Source organism: Pochonia chlamydosporia, chromosome 3 (assembly GCF_001653235.2).
Source record: "Pochonia chlamydosporia 170 chromosome 3, whole genome shotgun sequence".
Classification (NCBI taxonomy): domain Eukaryota; kingdom Fungi; phylum Ascomycota; class Sordariomycetes; order Hypocreales; family Clavicipitaceae; genus Pochonia; species Pochonia chlamydosporia.
The window spans coordinates 448,570-470,451 of NC_035792.1; the positions used below are offsets into that span (position 1 = coordinate 448,570).

Consider the following 21,882-nt stretch of genomic DNA (forward strand, 5'->3'; position numbering starts at 1 on the left):
TTCCAGACTCAATATCATTGTTTGAGGCATCTTTTTCTGGACAATGCCAATTTTGGTGGCGGTGTGAGTCCGCAGCACAAGCCCAGACTGCTGATTCAGGGGACGGGATTTCAAAGCTATACTTCGGCCTGATCCACAGGGATGATCTGGAGAAGATATCTATGAAAAGTACACGATGCGGTCCAAGCCAGCCCAGCAGAGTTTGATATGTGAATTCTTGTGGCTGCTTGTGGCGTTGATGATAATGATTACATTCGCTTGACAAAGGATCACCCAAATGACTAGTCATCTGCTCCGGGGAGGCGCTCCGAGATGCGCCCCATAGCTGAGTGCCACTACTGAGAATCGGCATGGTGTAGGACATCCTACAAAGGAATGTACAATGTTTCGGATCTTTAAAACTCGAGATAACGTACATAAATGACACGTGATTACGGTCGCTGCGCTTTATTGTCTCTCCCAAAAAGCGTCCATGCATCATTTTGGGATGACAGGTCATACCGCAATTCCAAGCACCCCACGATGGTCCACTACTTGGGAAGCGGAAGAGTTCGCCGGAAGGTGGTACGCTTCAAACATGTAACCTGGTATAACAGCCTCTGCAGATCTTCATTTGTTAATGTAGTAGCACTATTGAGAAAAGAAACGAAAATGACAAATGGGGGAGGAGGCGATGTGAAGGCTCAATACAACTAAATGTTGACCTTTCGAACCAAATATTGCGGGCTCTGCGCTTCAGATTAATGCTGATTCTAAAGTCATAATCCATGGACGCATACTAACTTTGCCCCTTCCCCATTCCCACGATCTGGGAGATGTCGAGCCAGTTAATATCCTACACGAGCGTCGTCGTCAGCGGTCCCAACGATAGCAATAACCCCGACGGTAACCGGGTCGCCGAATTAAGGAGCACTACAACGATACTGCTCGTTCTCGCTCCCGTATTTGTGGTTTTGCGCTTTTGGGCCCGCTCTTCGACCAATACTCGTTATGGGCGTGATGACTGGATGATGGTTGTCGCCCTGGTATGCGCAGACTGACTTGACGAGTCAATTTGATCTTTAAGTACGTAGGCCGGGGCTAATGGCAGAAACAATTTGTAGGCATTCGTCTTTGTTTTAGGAGCCCTCAACTATTCTGGTATGCAACTTTCCCCTCAACTCAAAGCTATCAGCTCCATTACTAAACTACACCGACCTAGCGATTGCCCACGGGCTGGGAAAGCATATTCACACATTGCCATTGCATGACGCAATCGCTTTCTTTAAAATCCTCTTTGCATTTGAATGTATATATATCACAGCGGTAATGGCCATTAAGCTGTCCATTCTCGAGATGTACACACGGATCTTCGGTCTCTCATCGCGGATGTTCAACATCTCAGCAATTATTATAGCCAGCACCATAGTCACATGGTGGACTAGCATTCTTGCCGTCTGCATATTTCAGTGCAACCCAATCAAAAAGGCTTGGTTGCCATGGATTGAGGGAACATGTATCAACCTAAAAGGCTCTTTTATCGGCAATGCTATACCGAACATCCTGACAGACGTCGTGATGCTTTGCATGCCGGTTCGACAAGTTTGGAAGATGCATATTGCTCTGCTCCAGAAGTTATCCCTCTGCTTCATGTTCCTGCTTGGTGGCTTGTGAGTTCGGCCTTGGCATCAACCTGACTAACTGTAACTGATACGCCATCTAGTGTTCTGTTTGCCAGTGTATACCGCTTTACAACTCTCATGCAATTCGACACTAGAGACACAACGTGTAAGTGCCTACATTGATCCAGATCAAGTGTGAAATATATACCGTCCTTAACGTTATCGAATCTAAGTAGAAATAGGGACGCTTGCTACGGCCTGCACATGGTGTATCGTGGAAGTCTCGTGTGGGGTTATTAGCGGCTGTTTACCAACCTTACGGCCGCTCACAGTCAAGGTCTCACATAAATTCGGTCGTTTGGCCAGTATTGAGGCAGGGCAGAGTGACGGAAATCCCCAACATAGTGGACCGGCCGAGGTCGTCACTATCGGAAGCGCCGAGGACAAGGCATTGCGTAAGGAGAGACGCCGCGAAATCATGGGTACTACAGACACAACTCCTGGCTCACAAGACGAGCTGCCGTTAAGTGAGCTAACCAGGGCTACGGAATGTCTGGATACGTGCTCGTCTCATTCCGTCCGTACGGACTACAGTACTTTAGACAAACTGATGACGAGTTACCGCCCGTATCCAGGCACGATAGCCATCGATAACATTCGTTGTGACTGACTGTATGCACCTTTTCTCAGTTGACTGAATATCAAGTTACGAGACTATCAAGTTACGAGCTAGATATCTTTGGGCAGTGGATTTTTTGGTCCTTGTTCCTCTATAAAACTAGATGGAAAAATAACGGGAAGTCAGGCGCACTGTGCTGCTCGGGATGGGAAATCAAATTTTCGACCGGCCCGTTTTGGTACACCGTTTTGCAGCGCAGCACTACAGAGGGCAATTACGTCAGCAAAACGGAGCTGAGCATAAAATTATAAATGGTTAGTTAAGCAATCATGCTCAGGCATGGATCCGTCACTTCGCCAAAAATGAAATAATGACGCCACATATGCTCAGGGTAAAAGCGGCGCTGCTCAGGCACTTGTCGGTTCAAAAACTCCGACCAACAAATTCACAATCCTGGTTCAAAAACCGTGACCAACAAATTCACATTCCTGGTTGCCGACGTCCAAAACTTCCCACACTTAATGTAAGCTTATAGGCATAATAATTAGTGCTAAAGATAAGACTTATTCTAGATATATAAGGTATAGTATATTAATAATATATTATAAATAAATTATTAACTAGTTTTTAGTGTATTTAGGATAATAGCTATAGAGAAAGAAAAGTATAATGTAACGTGCACAGCGTATTAGAAGATAAAGCTAGGTAGCAGCAAGAGGGTACGTTGTATTCAAGACTTAAGCTTACCCTCGCACATCTAGATGTGCGAGGTGCTGGCTAAATGGCAGCAATTATGTGTTGACACGTGAGTGGTAGCAAAGCGGGGTCTGTGCGCTCGCGCACCTTACATATAACGTGAGTGCATAGCGAGTCGGTCAACATAGCGAGTCGGTCACTATACAAGTACATATAAAGTTATACCCCTGTTAAAACTACTTATAGTAGTTAGAAATAGCTCTTCTTTTAATATAGTACTTATTACTATATAAATAGTATAATTCTAGATTTTTGTTTATTTAGCTAGGCTAGTTCTATAGAAGTCCTTAGATTTCATATTCACACTATATAAGTCTTAGTTTCTCTATAAAATTATATATAACTTAGTACTAAAAGTTTAATAGTAAGCTACTTATATAGTTAAATATAAGATATATCTAAGAGAGCTATTTTAAACTACCTTTAGTGGTTTTTGCAGGGATATAAAATGTGTATTTTTGGTGTAAGTGCGCGTGACCGACTCGCTATGTTGACCGACTCGCTATGCACTCACGTTAGAGCTAATATATTATGTATTCTTTTATCTAAGGAATAGATACTATATAGCCAATTAGGAAAGAGTAAAGCACCCCTTAGGTGATAGGTTTAAAGTGGAGTATCCCTTAGGTTAGCCACTTGGCCCCCCCTTAGTTGATGTACCACGTCTTGGATTTCTTAGGGGCCTAGATCGACACTAATGATGCGCCACAAGTTACATCCTGTTAGAGAGTGCCTTCTGACACGGATACTGCCGTGCGGGATGCCCATGCATCTTTAATAGCCACCGTCCGTCTTCCTTTCATGTTACAAATTTGCGGTCGCCATACCCATCTACACCGGTAGGTTAATGCATTTGACCGGGCGAGAAGCCCCGTATCTCGAACAGCGAACTATTTCGCACTGCGACATGTTATTGTATACTTGGATATGGGCATTTACCCTTGGCCAAGACCGTATTCCAACCGAGAAGCCTCCTTGCGGTGTCTGAGGCATCCGCGGCGCAACGACTGTACACAATGACTTTTCCCCAGTTTGACAACTCTCAATACAGCGTGGGATGGATTGCTGCGCTGCCACATGAGAGAGCGGCAGCGGAGGTCATGCTTGACGAGGAGCACGCGCCGCCGCAACGCAAACACGAAAACGACAACAACATATACACCCTGGGAGCTATTACTGGACCGAATGGCAAACATAATGTGGTTATCGCAAGTCTTCCGTCTGGCCGATATGGCATCACACCAGCAGGAACGGCAGCAACACAAATGCTCTCGAGCTTCCCCGCGATAAAGTTTGGCCTAATGCTTGGCATCGGCGGTGGCGTGCCAAGCAGCGACAACGATATCCGTCTAGGTGATGTCGTTGTCAGTCAGCCAGACGGTTCGTTTGGTGGCGTCAGGCAGTATGATTGCGGAAAGGCAACTACTCAGGGTTTTGAGGAGCGAGGAGCGCTCAACTCGCCACCTCGAGTTTTACTCAATGCCATGGCAGCGCTTCAAAGCGAACATGAGAAGAAGGGAAGCGCAGTACCCAGTATACTGCAGTCTGTGTATGCGAAATACCCGCTTATGGCGAAGCCAAGATCAGGTCCTGGGTACATCTATCAAGGCGTAAGCAATGATCGACTATTCCTGCCAGAATACTTACACCAAAACAACAAGAAGAACTGCAGCGACTGCGACAAGGTGAACGAAGTCGATCGTTCGGAACGGTCAGATGAAGATCCCTACATTCACTATGGCACCATCGCATCGGGAAACATGGTCGTAAAGGATGCACAAATTCGGGACCTGATCTCCGGGACGTGTCTTTGCTTTGAAACGGAAGCAGCTGGCTTGATGAACGACTTTCCTTGTCTTGTGATCCGTGGGATCTGTGACTATTGCGATTCTCATAAGAATGATAGGTGGCAAAGATACGCTGCTGCCACGGCTGCGGCTTACGCGAAGGAGCTTTTGCGGATCACGGATGTTGTTGATGTTACTGGGACTCCAGAAGCAAGGAAGGTCATGCATGAGTGTTAGCTATCACCTTTTCCATCTCATGTTCTTGGTGGCATGGAAGCAACGCTGCCCCAGGTGATGTTTTACTGACACTCAATTGTATGTAGTGCAAAGGGTCAACCAAAGTTTGCAAAGAGTTAACGAAAACGTTGTCCAGATACAGACAGAGGTAAAGGAAGGATTTGGAGATTTGCGAGCCGGTATGAGTCCATATACAATCCCAAATACCGACCGAAGGTAACTAAATGTGACACGTAGCGCGCGAACGTACCGATATCCTCGAATGGCTCACTCCAATGGACTATGACTTACAGCAAAGTGATTTCTTGAGCAAGCGGCAAAAAGGCACCGGAGAATGGCTATTGCGATCAGACGAGTTCCAAAACTGGATAAAACAAACTGAACATACTTTGTTCTGTCCGGGAATCCCAGGGGCAGGAAAGACAATTATATCTTCCATTGTTGTGGACCACCTGATTGAGAAGTTTGGATACGATACTGACGTCGGCATTGCGTACATATACTGCAGTTACCAACCACACCAAGAGCAAAGGCCCGAAGATCTCCTCGCGAGTATTGTGAAACGACTAGCCCAGAAGAAGCCGGAGATGCTGTCCGAACTCAAAATATTTTATGACCATCACAAAGTCAATGGCATCAGGCCCTCTTTTGAGGATTACATCAAGTTCCTACAATCCTGCGTCAAGCTGTTCTCCAAAGTATTCATCGTCATAGATGCTTTGGACGAATACCACGCCTCTGATAACGCGACATGGAAGCGGATATTGGTGTTGAAGGAACTGACAGTTCGGGGAGCGGCGAGTATAAATCTCTTTGCAACTTCCCGTTCAATCTCGGAAGTCACTTCAGAGTTCAAAGGGTGCACTTGGAAAGAGATTAGAGCACAGGATGGCGATATCCAGACATATCTGAACGAGAGAATACCACAGTTTCGAGCTGCACTGCAGTTTGCAGAGAGACCAGAGTTACAGGACACGATACGAAAGGATCTGATAGAGGCAGCAGACGGAATGTAAGACCAAACTCTTTCTTTGTTAGCACCGATCTCCTTGTTGACATATTTTAGGTTCCTTGTTGCAAAGATGCTTGTTGATTCTCTTGTCAGCCTTCCCACACTGGGACACATCATTGAGAGCATGAAAGACCTTCCCCGGGGAGAGTCCGGTTTGATCACAATGTACAAGAAGGCAATGGAACGAATCGACGGACAAGACGGAGAGTGTCGACGAATCGCAAAACAGGTTCTATCTTGGGTTACATATGCCAAACGGGCGCTTTCGACCACCGAGGTCCAGCACGCCGTTGCCGTTCATGCACGACAAAAGAAACTGGATAAAGACTTCCTTCCCGAGATTAAAGTCCTCGATTCTCTATGCGCTGGTTTAATTACCGTGGACAAGAACAGCGATATAATAAGACTGGTTCACTACACCACACAGGAGTACTTGGAGTCGTCGAGATCGTTACCAATCGCCCACGGAGACATCGCAACGACCTGTGTTACATACCTTTCATTCGATGCCTTTGCAGGCGGAGCTTGTGCGAATACCGATGGCCTGAAGCAACGGTTTCAATCAAATCCTTTGTATGGCTATGCCACCCTTCACTGGGGATACCACGCTAGAGAGGCTGCCGTAGACGCAGCAAAATTGATGCCGTTCCTCAGGGATAAAGAAAAGGTTCGCGCTGCAGGCCAAGCAATGCTGGCTTCCACTCCCGATAGCGAAACTATGCTTGTGCCAAAACGAAGCTCCAAGCCCACGGGCATACATCTCGCAGCGTACTTTGGGCTGAAGGAAGCGATGACAATTATGCTCCGAGATGGGGCAACTACACAGCTTGACGACCAGCCGACGCCACTAGCATTTGCCTCGGTCAATGGACATGTTTCGGTAGTTCGTTTATTGTTATCTCACGGGGCTCATCCGGACTCGAAAAAAGATGACAAGAGTTTCTCTCCGCGAACGCCCCTATGGCTTGCAGCAGTCAAGGGACATGTGAAGGTGGTTGAACTGTTGATTGCAAAGGGAGCTGATCCGAACGTTCGGGATGATGAAGGACGAACACCTATTCTCCAGGCAGCAGCTAGAGGCCATCAGGAAGTGGTAAAGCTTTTGATTGCGAACGGTGTCGATCCAGACACTCAGTCCGCTGGCAAGTCTTACGTGAAGTGTACGCCTTTATCGTTTGCGGCGGCGAACAACCATCAAGCCATAGTGCATATCCTACTAGGTACCGGTCGTGTGGATGTCAATTCTCTAGACTTTTCCGGCTGGACACCACTATTCTATGCCGCAGAAAAAGGTCACGAGGCAGTAATGAAGTTATTACTCGCCAATGGCGCCCATCCAGATCTGACGGATATCAGTAAGCGGACACCGCTCTCCATTACAGCAGAAGGCGGGCATCATGCTGTGGTGAGACTCCTACTTGCGGATAGCCGCGTCGATCCGCACGTCGAAGATGACTGTGGGAGAACACCACTCTCATATGCTGTATGGAGTGGTGACGAATCGTCAGTCGAGCAGTTACTACAACGCGGCGTCAACTTGAATTGTGCTGATATCGACGGACGGACTGCTCTGTGCCTAGCCGCCGGGACCGGACACGAGGGCATTATCAAGACGTTGCTTGGCAAGGATGGAGTATTACCAGATCCCAAAGACAAAGGAGGCCGAACACCATTGTGTTTAGCGGCGAAGCAAGGATACACTGGAGTGGTGAAGCTGTTGTTGAACACGGGCAAAGTCAACCTGGATCACAAAGACAACACGGATTGCACGCCATTGTTGCTAGCAACTGAGAAAGCGCAAAACGCAGTCGTTGAGCTGCTCGTTTTGAGTGGTGCGAACCCAGAGTTGGCAGATAAGGATGGCCGTACGCCAATACTATGTGCCGCTGAGAACGGGAACGAGCAAGCCATCAGGATGTTACTCGACCTTGGAGTGTCTTTCAGCCCACAGGATAAGGAGCAGAGAAATTTGCTATGGTGGGCAGCAGAAAAGGGCTACGAAGCAATAGTCAGAGAGTTGCTCGAGTCGGGAGCCGAAGAAGTCCGCGACTCTAAATTCTCCCAGACACCGTTGTCATGTGCTGCGGAGAGAGGGCACAGCACTGTGGTGAAGCTTCTTATTGCACATGGTAGTGACCCAGATTCCGGTGATAAGGATGGCCGGACTCCATTATCATGGGCAGTGGAATGCAAGCATAAGTCTGTTGTTGAGATGCTTCTCGCCAATGACAAGGTGAATCCAGATGCGGCAGATCGATCCAGTAGAACGCCATTGTCATACGCAGCATGGACGGGGGATCTTGTGTTTATTCAGCTACTCCTTCAGCAAAGGACGGTGAAGATTAACTCTGCAGACAAAAGTGGTCGAACACCACTCTCATTCGCAGCAGAGAAAGGACACCTACCGGCGGCCAAGTTTCTGCTCGCACGCGGTGCCTACGTGGACCTTTCTGAAAGCGAGCATAGCACACCAATAGTGTTAGCCAAGAGATGCAACCACCAGGAGATAGTTGATCTGCTCCTCGACAGGCTAGCCATCACTAGAGACATCCCCTATCGTCCGAGGACATCCCTACTCTGGGCTGTTGAGAGTGGCTACGAAGTTCTCGTCAAGTTCCTACTGGAGAATGGCGCCAATGTCAACAGCCTAGACTGGGATGAGTCGACGCCACTGTTCAGGGCTAAGAGCGTGCCCATAGCGAAGTTGTTGATCGAATTTGGCGCTGATGTCAATCATCAAAACAAGTCCTACCGCTGGACACCACTCATGAATGCGGTAATAACGGCTGATGTTTCGGTTGTGGAATTCCTGCTCCAAAACGGAGCTGAAGTCGATGCAGTGAATAGCGATGGCCGGACGGCAATGGTGCTTGCGTGTCAGCGAGGACATGAAGGCGTCGTTAAAATGTTGCTGCAACATGGCGCGGATCCCAAGTTGGTGAAAAATTGGGCGAGCAGGTTTCCTGGGGTTTCTGCTCAGAGTGTTGATGAGCCGGACTCTGCCACGGGTTCCTCTGGTGGTAGTCGCAGTTTAGTGGCAAGACTGCTGCGAAGATAGTGTCTTGCGGGTTGACATTTGCAAACAGCGATTGAGTATGTTCTGCATTGGATGTTGAGTCTGATGGGTTGTGGTATCGGAGGACGCATCTCACATTTGCTTACCCTGGATATGCGTTGGTCTATATATACATTTGTTGGCAAATACTCTTAACCACAGGCCGTCCTTGAGATCAGACCCGGGATGTAATTGTTTCCTATTTCTTGAGCAAACAATCAACCACACAAGTATGAACTACCAAGTTGTATTCAGCTAGCAATCCAATGCGTTTAATACGTCCACATACTACGTACACATAAACGTTGGCCAATCTTAGTTGCATGTGCCCGCTGACCTGACAAGTATGATTTCTCTCTTCCAGCCTGGTTGGCAACAGGTAACAAACGTGTGCCTTCAATCACAAAGCCCAACCGCCAAGAAGCCACCAGGTAAGTATCTTGACTTTTGCTATTCGCCATGTAACTAATGATTGAGTACGTTGACATCAAGCGATGGTTTCCTAAGTCTGGTTAGCGTATCTCTAAGAAATCCCAATTGTCAGTCAAGGTACGTACCCATGCTTCTTACCGGGGCCCAATGAAAGATCGACAATGATAAGTTTTCCGTCGCTGAAATCACACCTCTGGACTGCATCTATCGCTGGATTGCAACTTTGTTAGAAACAGTTGCTCCGAGCAAGACGGAGTACGGTAAGAATCGTCGTGTTAACAGTGATAGACATACTAATCAGGGGTCCTAACTTAGCCGCTGCAAAAGCCAAAGCAGTTTCATTAAGAGGCTCTCCACTGTACCGGACAGTCATGCAGTTGTGGCCGCCGCCTTGATGACCGCTGCCGTTACCGGTTGACAACTCAGCAGACTCGACTGCAGGGGCAGCAGCAGCAACTCCAAGAAGGAGAGCAACGACTGAGAACTGCATTTTGAAGATATGTTGTTGTTAACGAGTAAGTAATAGTGATGTTAGACTTAGAAAGCACAAAAAGACGTAAGCTAGGAGAGGCTGACGTTTGGGATAAAGTTATATTGAAGAATAATTTTGCCATTACTGAGAAACCCTACTGTTATATACAAGAGAGCTTCACATTATCTTCCTCCCTTTTGAGAGACTATCAGGAATACATTCGGTCTAGAACCGCGCTATAAGACAACCTTGGTCTAGACTGACTTCTTAACATTTCGCTCCGTAATTTCCGTAAAGCCCAGGTGAGACCGAGTATGCCATCTAGATTCCGGTCCTACGGGAGCGCATTCCAATAATTTTACTGCCTTAACACCACAGTAACTCATATTATCCATCTACGACTAGGTTGCGCCACTACTTCACGTACAACAAATCCCTAGGACGGACTAGGCGGGCTCAAGGAGGGATTTACAAATTTCAGTCCGTGGCTAGAAATATAGAACTACTACAATGGGACAAGCATGGTTCTGTGCGGTTCAAACCTTGATGTCATGCACCATGAATGGATGCTATCCCGAATTACGTGCCAAAGTCCTAACCCTGTTGCAAGAATCAACGGTTTAAATTCACACTCGATAACCACACAACACCGAATGTTAATCGACCACCAGTGCCAAAGTTTTAGCCGTGAAGAAGGTATGAAGGGCATATACTTCAATGCTCCCCCGGTGCGTCTTGTTACCAGGCACGGGTTCGCTGTTTGTCATAACTCACATATCATGAGACCATCTGAATAGCTCCTATATCTCGCAGTCTCTTGTGGATAAAGAACCCCATCAAACAAGTGCTTATGAAAGTAGAATATTGAAATTACAAATACGAGTGTTGCTTGGCTCCCAAACCGACTGGCTATCAACGGTTCACAACCAATGTGAGACGATTTCACCATTCATGGGCAGTGGAACCTTTTATGGGCCTACTGCCGGATAGACTGACTTACTTAATTTATCTCGGCTCCAACCGAATGCAACAGCTCATGTTGTCGGAAACTATTACGCAGTTTTGCGATTGCGCCATATCCCTTGCAAGAACGCGCCACCAGCTAGCACAACCCGAGCAACTTGAGAAATACTGCCCACATCTCAGGAATACGGCCCGGTACGGGTGTTTGAACTCGTTACGGCTTGTCGTTATGTTCGGGTCCAGTAGCCGGGAACAACCTGCGTTGGAAACGTGGTGAGGCTTGTTTGTTCCACGTGGAGTTGAGGCATAAAGCATTCTCAACTTGGAGTTGACGATGTACGTATCCACCCTCTATTCAGTTTTGCGTAACTCACTTCTTAAAGTTGAGTTTCCTGTTCACGGCGTCAAAGTTACAACTGCCTCAAGTCCGCCACAGAAACCACCAGTATCCTCTCCAAACAACCATCACATCGACCACCAGTCCAAATACCTTCGGCTATATTCAAGGCAAGCATATTCCCGGCTCTTCACCATACCCTCAACGACCATCACCAGAAAGCCACTAGTAAGCCGAGACCCCCACCGAATCAATCACACCATTTCCCAGCGACCTGTCAAACGGTTAGAATTCACAATCAACCGGACGAAAATCTTCAGAGCCCCATCCCAGCATGGATTGGCGCCGGCTCAGAATTGCAAAAGTTCCATCAACAGTCGACGGGCAGAAAGCGCACCACTCTTCGCCACCGGCCAGTCGGTGGACCATTCTCATCATTCCACCAACATTTCCCTCCAGGCAAGCCATATGAGGGAAAATGGAGGGACGAAACAAACATGCCAGCCACAGTGCTGCTGATAAAACCCCCTCGAACCAATCCGTCGCATTGTTTCCCTCCCCGCGCCATGCAGTTGACACTGCCGGGCCAAAAGGTCCCGAGACTAACACAAGAAAGGGAGGCAGAAAAGGCATACATGTTAGACTTTTGGCTTGAGAAAACGCCCCTACCGAGCGCCGCCGACGCCCGTAAGCCTCGTAAATTGGGTGTCACTACAACCAGTGGGCTAGCCTAGTGTCGAACCTTGGCGTTATCTGCAGCAGATCTAGCCATATCTCTTGGTCTTTTCTTGGGTGTGGGCCAGAGCGGCGGGAGGCGCATCCCTGGACAATGAGCCGGCTTGGCTGCGAATTTAGTGGCTGGTGTAACCCAAATTTGGGTGAGTCTGACCTTTTGTGAATCTCATCATGGGACGGTCAAAGAGGAGTTGGGAGGTGAGTAGTGACCGCAAACCCTTGCAATTGGTATTGCGTGCTGGACACTAGGGACAATTCAAGGCATACTAACCCTGTGGAAGGACGTATTTGCGGAGTAAAACATGCCGTTGAAGCCGAGTTCTCAACGTGGTATCGTCATGTTGTCTCGGGTCCTGGAGTTGAGTACATTGTTTTAGCGTTGGACCGCACATACGGAAGGTTTTAGAAACACAGAAGGTTGTCTCAGACCGGGGAGCTTATTTACCTACCACTAAAGTCAATGTAACATGAATAGAAGAGGAATACTTAAATAAAGCACTGTCCCTGTGCTAACCTACCTCAGACGTCGATCTCGTCACCTTCATCCAGTCCGTTGTCTGCAACGCCAAAATGGCACCAGACCTCCACGACGAGCGTCAGGCCGACGCCGTGACCGCTCAGCCCATGGTCATCACCGAGAACATGGACAAGCTCACCCGAAAAGAAGAAGCTGCCGTCCTCGGCATAGACGAAAAAGCTGGCGTCCAACTCTCCGCCGACCATGACACCGACTCTCTCAGCAAAGACGCCGAGAATAACGGCAGCAACGTCCTCTACAATATCGTCAACCCCAACGGGGAAGAAGAAGCCGTCACAGAAGATGACCCCCGCGTAAAGGACATTCCGCCGTACGTCCGCCGCATCGTCAGCTTCAAAGACGACACCACAGAACCGACACTCACGTTTCGATACTTTCTGCTCACGATTCTTTTCGTCGCCCCTGGTGCGTTCTTGTCGCAGATGGCGCATTTCAGAACAACATATGCGCCGTACTCTGTGTTTTTCGTGCAGATTGCGTCTAATTACGTGGGAGTATGGCTGGCCAAGGTGCTACCCAACTGGAGGGTAAAGATCCCATTTACAAAGTATGGATTCAGTCTCAACCCCGGGCCGTTTAGCACAAAGGAACATGTTCTCGTGACTATTTCTGCTGCGTCCGGCGCGACGTATAATCTGGGTTATACCCCGATTTCCATGTCGGAGCTGTATTTTGGGGAACGGGTCAATGGGGCGGTGGCCGTGTTCTTCATGTTGGCGATTACGTGGACGGGATATTCCTACGCGGCGCTTGCGAGACAGTTTCTCATTTACGATCCTCAGTACCCTTGGTTTCAGGCGTAAGACTTCCATATCTCATTCAGGATTCTTCACCTTTGCTAACTCTGTGATGTAGCCTCTGTCAAACTGCGCTCTTCGAGACCCAAAAGCAGCAACGTGAGAATCCCTCGCGGCTCTCTCGCAAACAAATCCGCGTCTTTTTTGGCGTTCTCGTCGCCGTCATTCTCTGGCAGTTTCTCCCCGAATATGTGTTCCCCATGCTCGGCTCCCTCGCTTTTCTCTGCTGGGTCGCACCTCGCAACGAAGTCGCCAACTTCATCGGCGCTGGATTCGGAGGCATGGGTTTTCTAAACCTATCCCTAGATTGGTCAAGCATTGCCGCAAATGCTAGTCTGTTCCTGACCCCCTGGTGGACACAGGTCATCATGTTTGTGGCATTCGCTGTAAATTGCTGGATCTTGTTGCCCGCTGCTAAATTCGGCAACTTGGCCAAGTGGAATAACGGATTAATGTCGAATCGCGTCTTCATGGGTAAGTATCTCAAAGAAACGTGTCAGTTATCGTGACTAACTGTCTTAGAAAACGGCACCAAATACCCGCTGAATGACCTCCTCACCGCAGACATGCGCCTCAACTCAACGGCCTACGCTCAACACGGCGATCTCTACGTCGGCGCCCAGTACCTGTGGAACATGTTCTTCGACTACGCTGGGTATGCCTCTGCACTCGTGTGGATGGCCTTATTCGGCTTCGACCAAATCAAGGGCAGCATCCAAAAGTTCATGGAGCGTCGAACCACAAAGGACGGCCGCAAGGTCACTGAGCAATACGCAGACCAAATCAATGTTCTGCAACGGCCGTACGACGAGATTCCATTCTGGTGGTTTGCCACTCTGTTCGCCGTGTCGCTCCTCATCATGGTTGTCATCTGCGCCAAGGGCCTCATCTTCATCCCCGTGTGGACATACTTCGTTGGCATTGCAACCGGTGCTATTGTCGTCGTGCCACTGGGCTGGCTGTACGCCCTGTCCAACTTCCAGCTAGCTATTGGATCTACAAACGAGCTTCTCTACGGCCTCATGATTAATTCTGTCTCTGGGTGGAAAAACCCATGTGGTGCGTCGGCATATGGCGCCGTCGCAGGAGACGCATGGTACCGAGCACAGCTTAACCTCCAGGACATGAAAATCGGGCACTACATGCATATTCCGCCCAAGGCAGTCTTCTTTTCGCAAATCTTCGGCTCCCTGATCGCATTCCTATCGACTACGCTGTCATCCGCTGGGTTCTCGACACCAAGTTCGACTACCTCGCCGGCCTCAAAGACGACCCTACGCACCAATGGACGGGCCAGTCTCTCGCGTCCAGTCTCACACTAGGTGTACAATACGTACTCGTTGGTCCTAAGCGTCTTTTCCAACAGGATCTCTTCAAGGTGATTCCCTACGGGTTTCTGGTCGGTGCATGCGCCCCAGTCATCATGTTCCTCCTGCATAAAAAGTTCCCCAACGCCAAGTTCAACCTGTGCAACACGACAATCTTCTTCTCCAGCATGTCCATCTTCTACGGCAACATTAGCACCGGCTACTTTTCGAGTTTCCTGGGCGGCTTTGTCGTCATGTTCTGGTGCTACAGATATAAATATGAGTTGTGGGCGCGGTGGAACTACATCCTGGCGGCGGCATTCGACGCCGGCTTCAACTTCAACATGCTGCTTATCTTTTTGTGCTTTGGGGCCGGTAAGATTGTAAATATGCCGCATTGGTGGGGAAATAACGAGGACAGCAGCGAGAGATGCTTTGCACTGAGCAGCTCATAAGATTAGCTTAATATCACGTCACAGCTTCACTTTTACCCAATTATTGCACCATTGTGAACAATCACAAATACTATTCAGACATACGTAAATATACAATCTACACCCTCTCCTCGTGACGGGGCGACTCATCCCCCGGCCCCTTATGAGCCTCGGTCCTCGTATCACCACTCAAACCACCATCACTAGCCGCCGCCGCCGTCTCAAGATCAACACCAGCCTCCCTCCTAATACGTGCCATATGCTCAGCCGGCGGCGGCACCCACTTCGAGCTCTTCCACGGCGTCACACCCTCCAAATACATCGTATCAATCTCCTCGATCGTACGGCCCTGACCCTCGATAACAAAGAAGAACACAATCAAGCCACCAATAACATTACACACGGCAAACACGTACCCATACTGGAAATCAATAGCGTTAAAAATAAACGTCGAGAAGAAACCGATGCAAAAGTTCCAGATCCAGTTGGACGCCGTGCCGAGAGCCATGCCCTTCGCCCTGTACCGCGAGGGGAACAGCTCCGCCTGGATAGTCCAGATCATGGGTCCCCAGGTGGTGGCGAAGCCGAGGATGAAGAGGCACGCAAATACGATGAGGACGATGCCCTCGGTGGGTGTGTTTTCAGGGTTCTTCTGGTCGAAGCGGTAGTGCCCGACGGTGGCGAAGATCATGAAGCAGATGAACATCCATGTTGAGCCGGCCATGAGCGACTTGCGTCGGCCGTAGTGCTCGACGATGTAGAGGCCGATGAAGGTGACGAGGAAGTTTATCGTGTTGAGTATGATTTGCGTGATGAAGCTGCTGATCTGGACGGACTTGAAGATGGTGGTGCCGTAGTAGAAGAAGTAATTCGCACCGGTCAACTGCTGGAACATTTGGAGAGCGACGCCGAGCGCAATTCGGTACGCCATCTTCGGTGCCTTGAACATGGTGATGAACTCCTTGACAGGACCATGCTTGACCTTATCTTCCGCATTGAGCTTTGACTCAATCTCCTCAATCTGCGTGTACACAGCCCAATGGTTCTGCGTCGTGCCATATACCTTGCACAGCGTCTCCTTCGCCCTCTCAGCATTCCCATTACGGAAATCATATCGCGGCGTCTCAGGGAAAGCCAAAATTCCCACGCCCAGGATAATCGTCCAGATCCAGCCCAGACCAATGACGATCCTCCAGCTCGCCGAGTCATGACGATGGTGCGTATAAGTACCGTAGTTGAACGTCGCAGCGAGGAAAATGCCCATCGTAATGAAAAGCTGGTACGCGCACACCATCGCTCCTCTGATCCAGGGCGGCGCCGTCTCAGCCTGATACATCGGCACGAGGAGACTGAGCGCGCCGACGCCCAGACCAGCGATGAACCTCCCAATCATGACTTGATACCACGCCGACACGGCGGCAATTTGTACCACGAACCCGATGGACGTGACGAGACACCATATCGACACGGAGGGCTTGCGGCCAATACGGTCGGCGATAGGGGCGGCTGTCAGTGCGCCGATGAGCGTGCCGATGCTGAGGAGCGAGACGATGAGGCCGGAGCGCACGGCGGAGAAGTACAATTCTCCGTTTTCGGGGTGTCTCATGCCGAAACGGTTGAGAAAGTCGTCCATTTCTAGGAATCCGGAGATTTGGCCGGTGTCGTAGCCGAAACTGACGGTGTAAGTGATTTGCACAGATTACATCATGGTAGATACGTACATTAGTCCGCCCATACTGACGAGCGCACCCATCGCCAGTGACCGCATGGTCAGTCTGGGCAGGGGGGAGTAATCTAGCCCCGCGAGAGAGCGTCGGGTATCATCTTTGTTGGCTTTTTCAGACGCAGGGTTGACATGGTCAAATCGGACGGTCATGAAGCCCTTCATGGTGGGCAGTCAGGAAGTCACTTGAGACAAGATGTGGCAAGAGGTTGTTTCACAGGACAATAGACTATGGGAGGGTGGGAAGGAAAAAGTCTTTATATAAGATGGTGTCTTTTCACAAGGTTTAGGGGTGTGGCCGGGGCCCCGAGTTTGGACATTGTGCTGCAAAACCACGTTTTGGTCCACATCGAGATCATGTCGTGTCATGGGGCAGAGAAATCACCTCACGGAGTTGCGTATGGGGCTGAGGGAGAGGAAGCACGGGGTATACGGAACCTGGGGCTCCAGAAAATAGGAGGGTCTTCTGATTTTGAGTCGGTCCGTCTTGCTGGTTTGTTTTGTGTTGCTCGTCGGTGCAGTTTCGAGTGAATTTGCAAGATATCGTCTATTCAATGCATTCAACCTCGTCAAAAGTTATACCATGTAAGTTATCCATCTCCTCATATCCCCATCTCTTCATTTCCATGTAAACAACATAATCCCAATCATTCAAACCATGTAAACCACGTAACCATTACCATCTCAGACCAGACGCCTTGTAAATCCATCCCCATCATGACGTCTATCCCGCCGTCGAAGCACCGAATCTCCACTTATCACCACATTTTCCTTTCCTCTTCCTCTTCCTCCAGTGGCCCCCAACCCACAACGCTTCCCACCTCTCACCTGCGCTCAAAAGAAAGAATAAAACATCCCGTGACCACATGGAATCAATCCTGTTCTCGAAGCCCGTTCCCAGTTCAGCCAGTCCAGCCCAACCGTGACGTTGCTCATTGTTCCCGAAGTGGCGGCGCCAAGCCACGCCGGCCGGAAACTTCGGGCGGAACCCATGACGTCGTTTGAAGTGCCGATGGAGCCGCATTGACTTGAACGGCGTCAAGACGGTGCTTACATACTCTTCGATTGAGATGTTTTTGCATGATGCTACTCTACTTAGATTGAGTTATTATTCCTTGAGACTTGCAATGGTAATGCCATTGCCGATCGTAACATTTTGTGAAAAACATTGCAGGATTTGTATCATCCCTGTAAAATCCATTTGTTCCTGGGATGTGGAATAGAAATGTCTGATTCAGTAACAGCCACAGTCATGTCGTGGGTCATCATGTGGAGATTTGTCAGGAGACATGAACAATATGGGAGACCGTTTTTCTGCCGGAAATAAAATTTACGAGTAAGACGGGCTATGGTGATTCCGTCGCACCCATTCATTAATCGTAATCGCCGTTGTCAAGTCTTTTGCGAGTCTCATCTGTCTATGACGTATTTGCCGTCAACGAGCATGTATGCCAAGAACACCTTGTTGCCCAACCCATGTCTCCATCCAATACTTACAAGCCACCCATGCCAAAACCAATAACCTCACAGAATGTTAGTTTGTGCAGACGCACATCAACGAAATCCAAGTCAAGTTTAATATTCAAGGCAATCCAAGTGCTATGTATAAACCACCATCATGCTGCTGCCAAGTTGCCAAGAGCAATCACCTCCAGGTCAGCGTAACGAAAACATCATCTCCCACTTTCCGCCTTGTCTTTCGCGATAAGATGCCATCATTCATCTCTTCTATTCTTGACTCTCTGATATTCTTATTTTCCCAGTCGAATGCGCCTCGGTCCCTGATCATCTATCAAAATGCCTTGTCTATTTCTTTCAGGTAGTCCCAAATCGTCCCGTCACACCTGTCGGGATGTAGTGTCCTCTCAAACTCCGTGCCACACAGAGCATTCTCCTACTTCTTGTGCCCCATTGATTCGCTCTGTGCCCACTTTCATCTACAAGTCCGCTATCTCGGATGGGGGAATCTGGCCCGCTACAGTACTCAACGCAGCCAGGTTCACCTCGCCCATCTGCTTCAAGCTGGACGGGTCACCAACACCCGCAAGGAGTGCCACGCACTCAATAACATCCTCAGGCTCAAGCAAATGCCACTTCGCCAGCGTCACCTTGGTGCTGGCTCCAACCGTCACAGTAAAGACGTGGTCCGGGTGTAAGACTTCGCCAGTAGCTCCATTCAAGCTGCGGAACATGTCCTCGTCCGTAAAGTCGTCGCCCATGCAGAGTGCAAACTCGACGCGTCCCGGGCTGGGGTTGAGCTTTGTCGGAGCACCATCCGGATTGTGGTAAGTGGAAATAAGTCGCTTGGCAATCTCGCCCTTGTTGATGAAGGTGGGTCGAACTTCTACATTTGCCTTTCCAGGCATCACCTCAACGTCCCATTTTGTGCTCACAGTCCTTTCGAGCTCCTTGTGACACTCTCGTGCCATGTGAACACCTTGTTCCGGGTCCGCAAGCCTGTAGTGCCATGTAAGTGCGCATCGCTTTCGTTCGATGAAGGAGCCTGCTACCCAGTTAGCTCTGTCCAACCACAACTTCAACCGTTCGTCCCTCACACCCGCACCAATCTCACGTACCAGGAACTCTGTCCGTATATTTCTGGAACACTTCCATAACCTCGGCCTGCCACCCCATATCAAACGTCTCTGCGAGGTTGATCCACTCCTCAGACCCGGGGTCTCTCATGAAACTGCCGTGCTCGGCCGAAAATCCTAGTCGGGAAATGTGGCCCAAGTGCTGCTTGAGGAACTCCTGGTCCCGGCCAGAAATAATCCACACCGCGTTTTTCGGGTCGTCGGCAAGACGTTTCAGAGATTGTGTAATGCGCTCAGAAGGGATCGCGGCGCTAGGTTCACGAACGATGGGCGTCAACGTGCCATCATAGTCAAACATGAATAATCTCTTGCCGGCCGATTTGTACTTGGATAACAGCACAGCACGGTCAAGCAGAGGTGTGGCATTGGCTGTGTTGCATTCGCCGAGCACGTTGTATACTTTGCGAATAAACTTGCTGATCCACGCTTGAACATTGTATGTTGTAACGTGCTTGTACAGACGAGTTTGCATTCGGATCCGCTCGCCATCAGACATGGTAAGTGCGCTATTGATCTTCTCCGCAACGCCAGTCAAATCCCAAGGATTGATGTGAATTGCATCACCAAGACTTCCGGCCGTCCCACTAAACTCTGAGAGAATAAGGGGCCCATTGCCTTGTCTTTGGCAAATAATATACTCCAAGCTGGTGGTGTTCATGCCATCTCGAACAGAAGTGATTAGGCCAATGTCTCCAGCTCTAAGAAGAGCAAAATATTCGTCTTGGCTCAGATATTGCGGATAATGTTGCACCGGCGAGAACCCCAAGCTACCAAACTCTCCATTGATCTTCATGACAAGTTCATTCACGCGCGTAGCTATCTTGCTCTCGTCTTCATCCCTTTCAGCCTCCAGGCTCGTAGGTGAAGTAACCTGAATCAAGACCACTTTTTCTCTCCATTCGGGGTACATTTCGAGAAATCTTTCGAATGCTTGAAGTTTCTGTGCCACACCACGGACACTGTCGAGCCTATCACGTCCAACAATGATCTTTTTCCCGGCGTACATCGTCTTCAGCGCGTCGTATTTCTGATTGACGGAATCTGCCCACGCATGCATCTCCACCTTGCCCGCATCGATGCCAATGGGAAAGACACCTACTTGGACCCTGGTCCCGTAAGCATCGATACCGAGGGTATCGGAAGGAAAGCCAAGAATCCGAGTACAACAGCTCAAGAAGTGCCGCGAGTAGCTGTACGATTGAAAGCCAACCAAATTCGCTCCGAGAACTCCTTCTAGCACCTCCTTTCGCCGCGGGAGGCACCGTAGGAACTCGCTACTAGGGAACGGAGAGTGCAGGAAGAAGGATATGTACATGTTTGGATTCCGTTGGCGCAGCATGCTGGGGAGGAGCATGAGGTAAAAGTCGTGGACAATGACAATGTCTCCAGGCTTGTAGATTTCAATTATCTTGTTTGCAAACTTTTGGTTCATTCGGTAGTAGTCGGCCCATTGGATGCGCTCCTTGCGACCGTCGGTAGGCTCGTGTTGTTTGTAGTGGAAAAGGGTGTAGAGGTCATGATGGGCGTATCGCCGCCATCTTGACTGGTCCTTGAGCAGGATACCATCCTCTGTATCGTCCGCCTCGTCCGAGAGCCATACCGGGACCGTACGGATGGTTTTGCTGTGAGAAAGCGCATACTCCAACTTGGTTTGGTCCTCTTTTGGCAGCCATAGGCCGTCAAAGGGAGGCGGTGTAGGAAGCCGAGTGTTCCCGTCAACAGGTACGGGTGCGGACAGGGCATTCAAAGATGAAATGCCCACCGTAGTTTGGTTAGACGAGAGAGTGCTGGTGTTTGTGGTTTGGGCGGCGGGCTCGGTGGGTGGGATGGATGACTCTTGCGGAGAGTCTATCTCGCCTGTCCAGGCCACAAGAGTATGGTTCCACGGTGTTGCATCGGAGGACAGGTAGGCGAAAGAGTCGAAGAGAGCAGATTGACCTCGGCGAGGTGTCAGGTTCTGTAGAAGTTGGCGAGCGTTAGCTTATGCTATAAGACTCATGAGCCCCAAAGGGCAAGGAGGAAAATGCAGGATGGCAGATATCGTGTTCTTGACAGAGAACTCACCCAATCGCTCCCTTTGCGATAGGTAAAGGAGTAGGGGATGTTGAATGCGACAGAAATAATGTTGCCGCTGAGGCCTAAATCGGGGTTGGCGGCGCGAATCTCTGATAGAGACTCACGGCGCGCCATGGCTGGTGCGAGCAGGCTCTGAGAGTCGACTCGTTGTTGCCGACGACGGTATGGTTCGTAGGGGAAGATCGAGGTCTATGGATGTTTAAAAGAGGATTTGAGAAATTGAGCTCAACTGGTCGCCCAGCTACCTAGTAGACAGGGAGTCGCAAGCGAGCTGTGAATGTGAAGGAGCCTGTCTTGACTTTGAGTACTTTGATTGCTTTGAGTGCTTTGGGGGGGTGAGGGGTATGACGCTGGGAAGGTGCATGCAAGTCCCAGTCAAGTCCCAGTTTGGTCCCACTCGAGGGAAT

At 49.5% G+C, this 21,882-nt stretch overlaps 7 protein-coding genes across 7 annotated transcripts; 3 read left to right on the plus strand and 4 right to left on the minus strand.

Annotated features, from left to right (window-relative positions):
• Positions 1-815: 815 nt before the first annotated feature.
• On the plus strand, positions 816-2,203 carry VFPPC_04045 (hypothetical protein; the record flags this gene model as incomplete). The annotated part of the gene is made up of 6 exons (XM_022428376.1): positions 816-1,025; positions 1,104-1,140; positions 1,202-1,649; positions 1,703-1,767; positions 1,844-2,128; positions 2,196-2,203. 6 exons carry the CDS (start codon positions 816-818, stop codon positions 2,201-2,203), a joined length of 1,053 nt encoding a protein of 350 aa, XP_022284441.1.
• A 1,789-nt stretch (positions 2,204-3,992) lies between these two features.
• VFPPC_04046 (ankyrin repeat protein) lies at positions 3,993-9,070 on the plus strand (the record flags this gene model as incomplete). The annotated part of the gene is made up of 4 exons (XM_018283460.1): positions 3,993-4,995; positions 5,087-5,179; positions 5,238-6,012; positions 6,067-9,070. The coding sequence occupies 4 exons, from the start codon at positions 3,993-3,995 to the stop codon at positions 9,068-9,070; spliced, it is 4,875 nt and encodes a 1,624-aa protein (XP_018144541.1).
• A 462-nt stretch (positions 9,071-9,532) lies between these two features.
• On the minus strand, positions 9,533-9,989 carry VFPPC_13565 (hypothetical protein; the record flags this gene model as incomplete). The annotated part of the gene is made up of 3 exons (XM_018291340.1): positions 9,533-9,569; positions 9,625-9,709; positions 9,794-9,989. The coding sequence occupies 3 exons, from the start codon at positions 9,987-9,989 to the stop codon at positions 9,533-9,535; spliced, it is 318 nt and encodes a 105-aa protein (XP_018144542.1).
• Positions 9,990-12,576: 2,587 nt separating this feature from the next.
• On the plus strand, positions 12,577-15,114 carry VFPPC_04049 (OPT oligopeptide transporter; the record flags this gene model as incomplete). Its single annotated transcript, XM_022428377.1, has 5 exons — positions 12,577-13,343; positions 13,400-13,815; positions 13,864-14,400; positions 14,463-15,023; positions 15,110-15,114. 5 exons carry the CDS (start codon positions 12,577-12,579, stop codon positions 15,112-15,114), a joined length of 2,286 nt encoding a protein of 761 aa, XP_022284442.1.
• An 86-nt stretch (positions 15,115-15,200) lies between these two features.
• VFPPC_04050 (MFS monosaccharide transporter) lies at positions 15,201-16,970 on the minus strand (the record flags this gene model as incomplete). The annotated part of the gene is made up of 2 exons (XM_018283463.1): positions 15,201-16,755; positions 16,804-16,970. 2 exons carry the CDS (start codon positions 16,968-16,970, stop codon positions 15,201-15,203), a joined length of 1,722 nt encoding a protein of 573 aa, XP_018144545.1.
• Positions 16,971-17,529: 559 nt separating this feature from the next.
• VFPPC_04051 (hypothetical protein) lies at positions 17,530-17,829 on the minus strand (the record flags this gene model as incomplete). Its single annotated transcript, XM_018283464.1, has 1 exon — positions 17,530-17,829. The coding sequence occupies one exon, from the start codon at positions 17,827-17,829 to the stop codon at positions 17,530-17,532; it is 300 nt and encodes a 99-aa protein (XP_018144546.1).
• Positions 17,830-18,742: 913 nt separating this feature from the next.
• Positions 18,743-21,589, minus strand: VFPPC_04052 (trehalose-phosphatase; the record flags this gene model as incomplete). The annotated part of the gene is made up of 3 exons (XM_018283465.1): positions 18,743-19,308; positions 19,382-21,356; positions 21,464-21,589. 3 exons carry the CDS (start codon positions 21,587-21,589, stop codon positions 18,743-18,745), a joined length of 2,667 nt encoding a protein of 888 aa, XP_018144547.1.
• Positions 21,590-21,882: the final 293 nt, after the last annotated feature.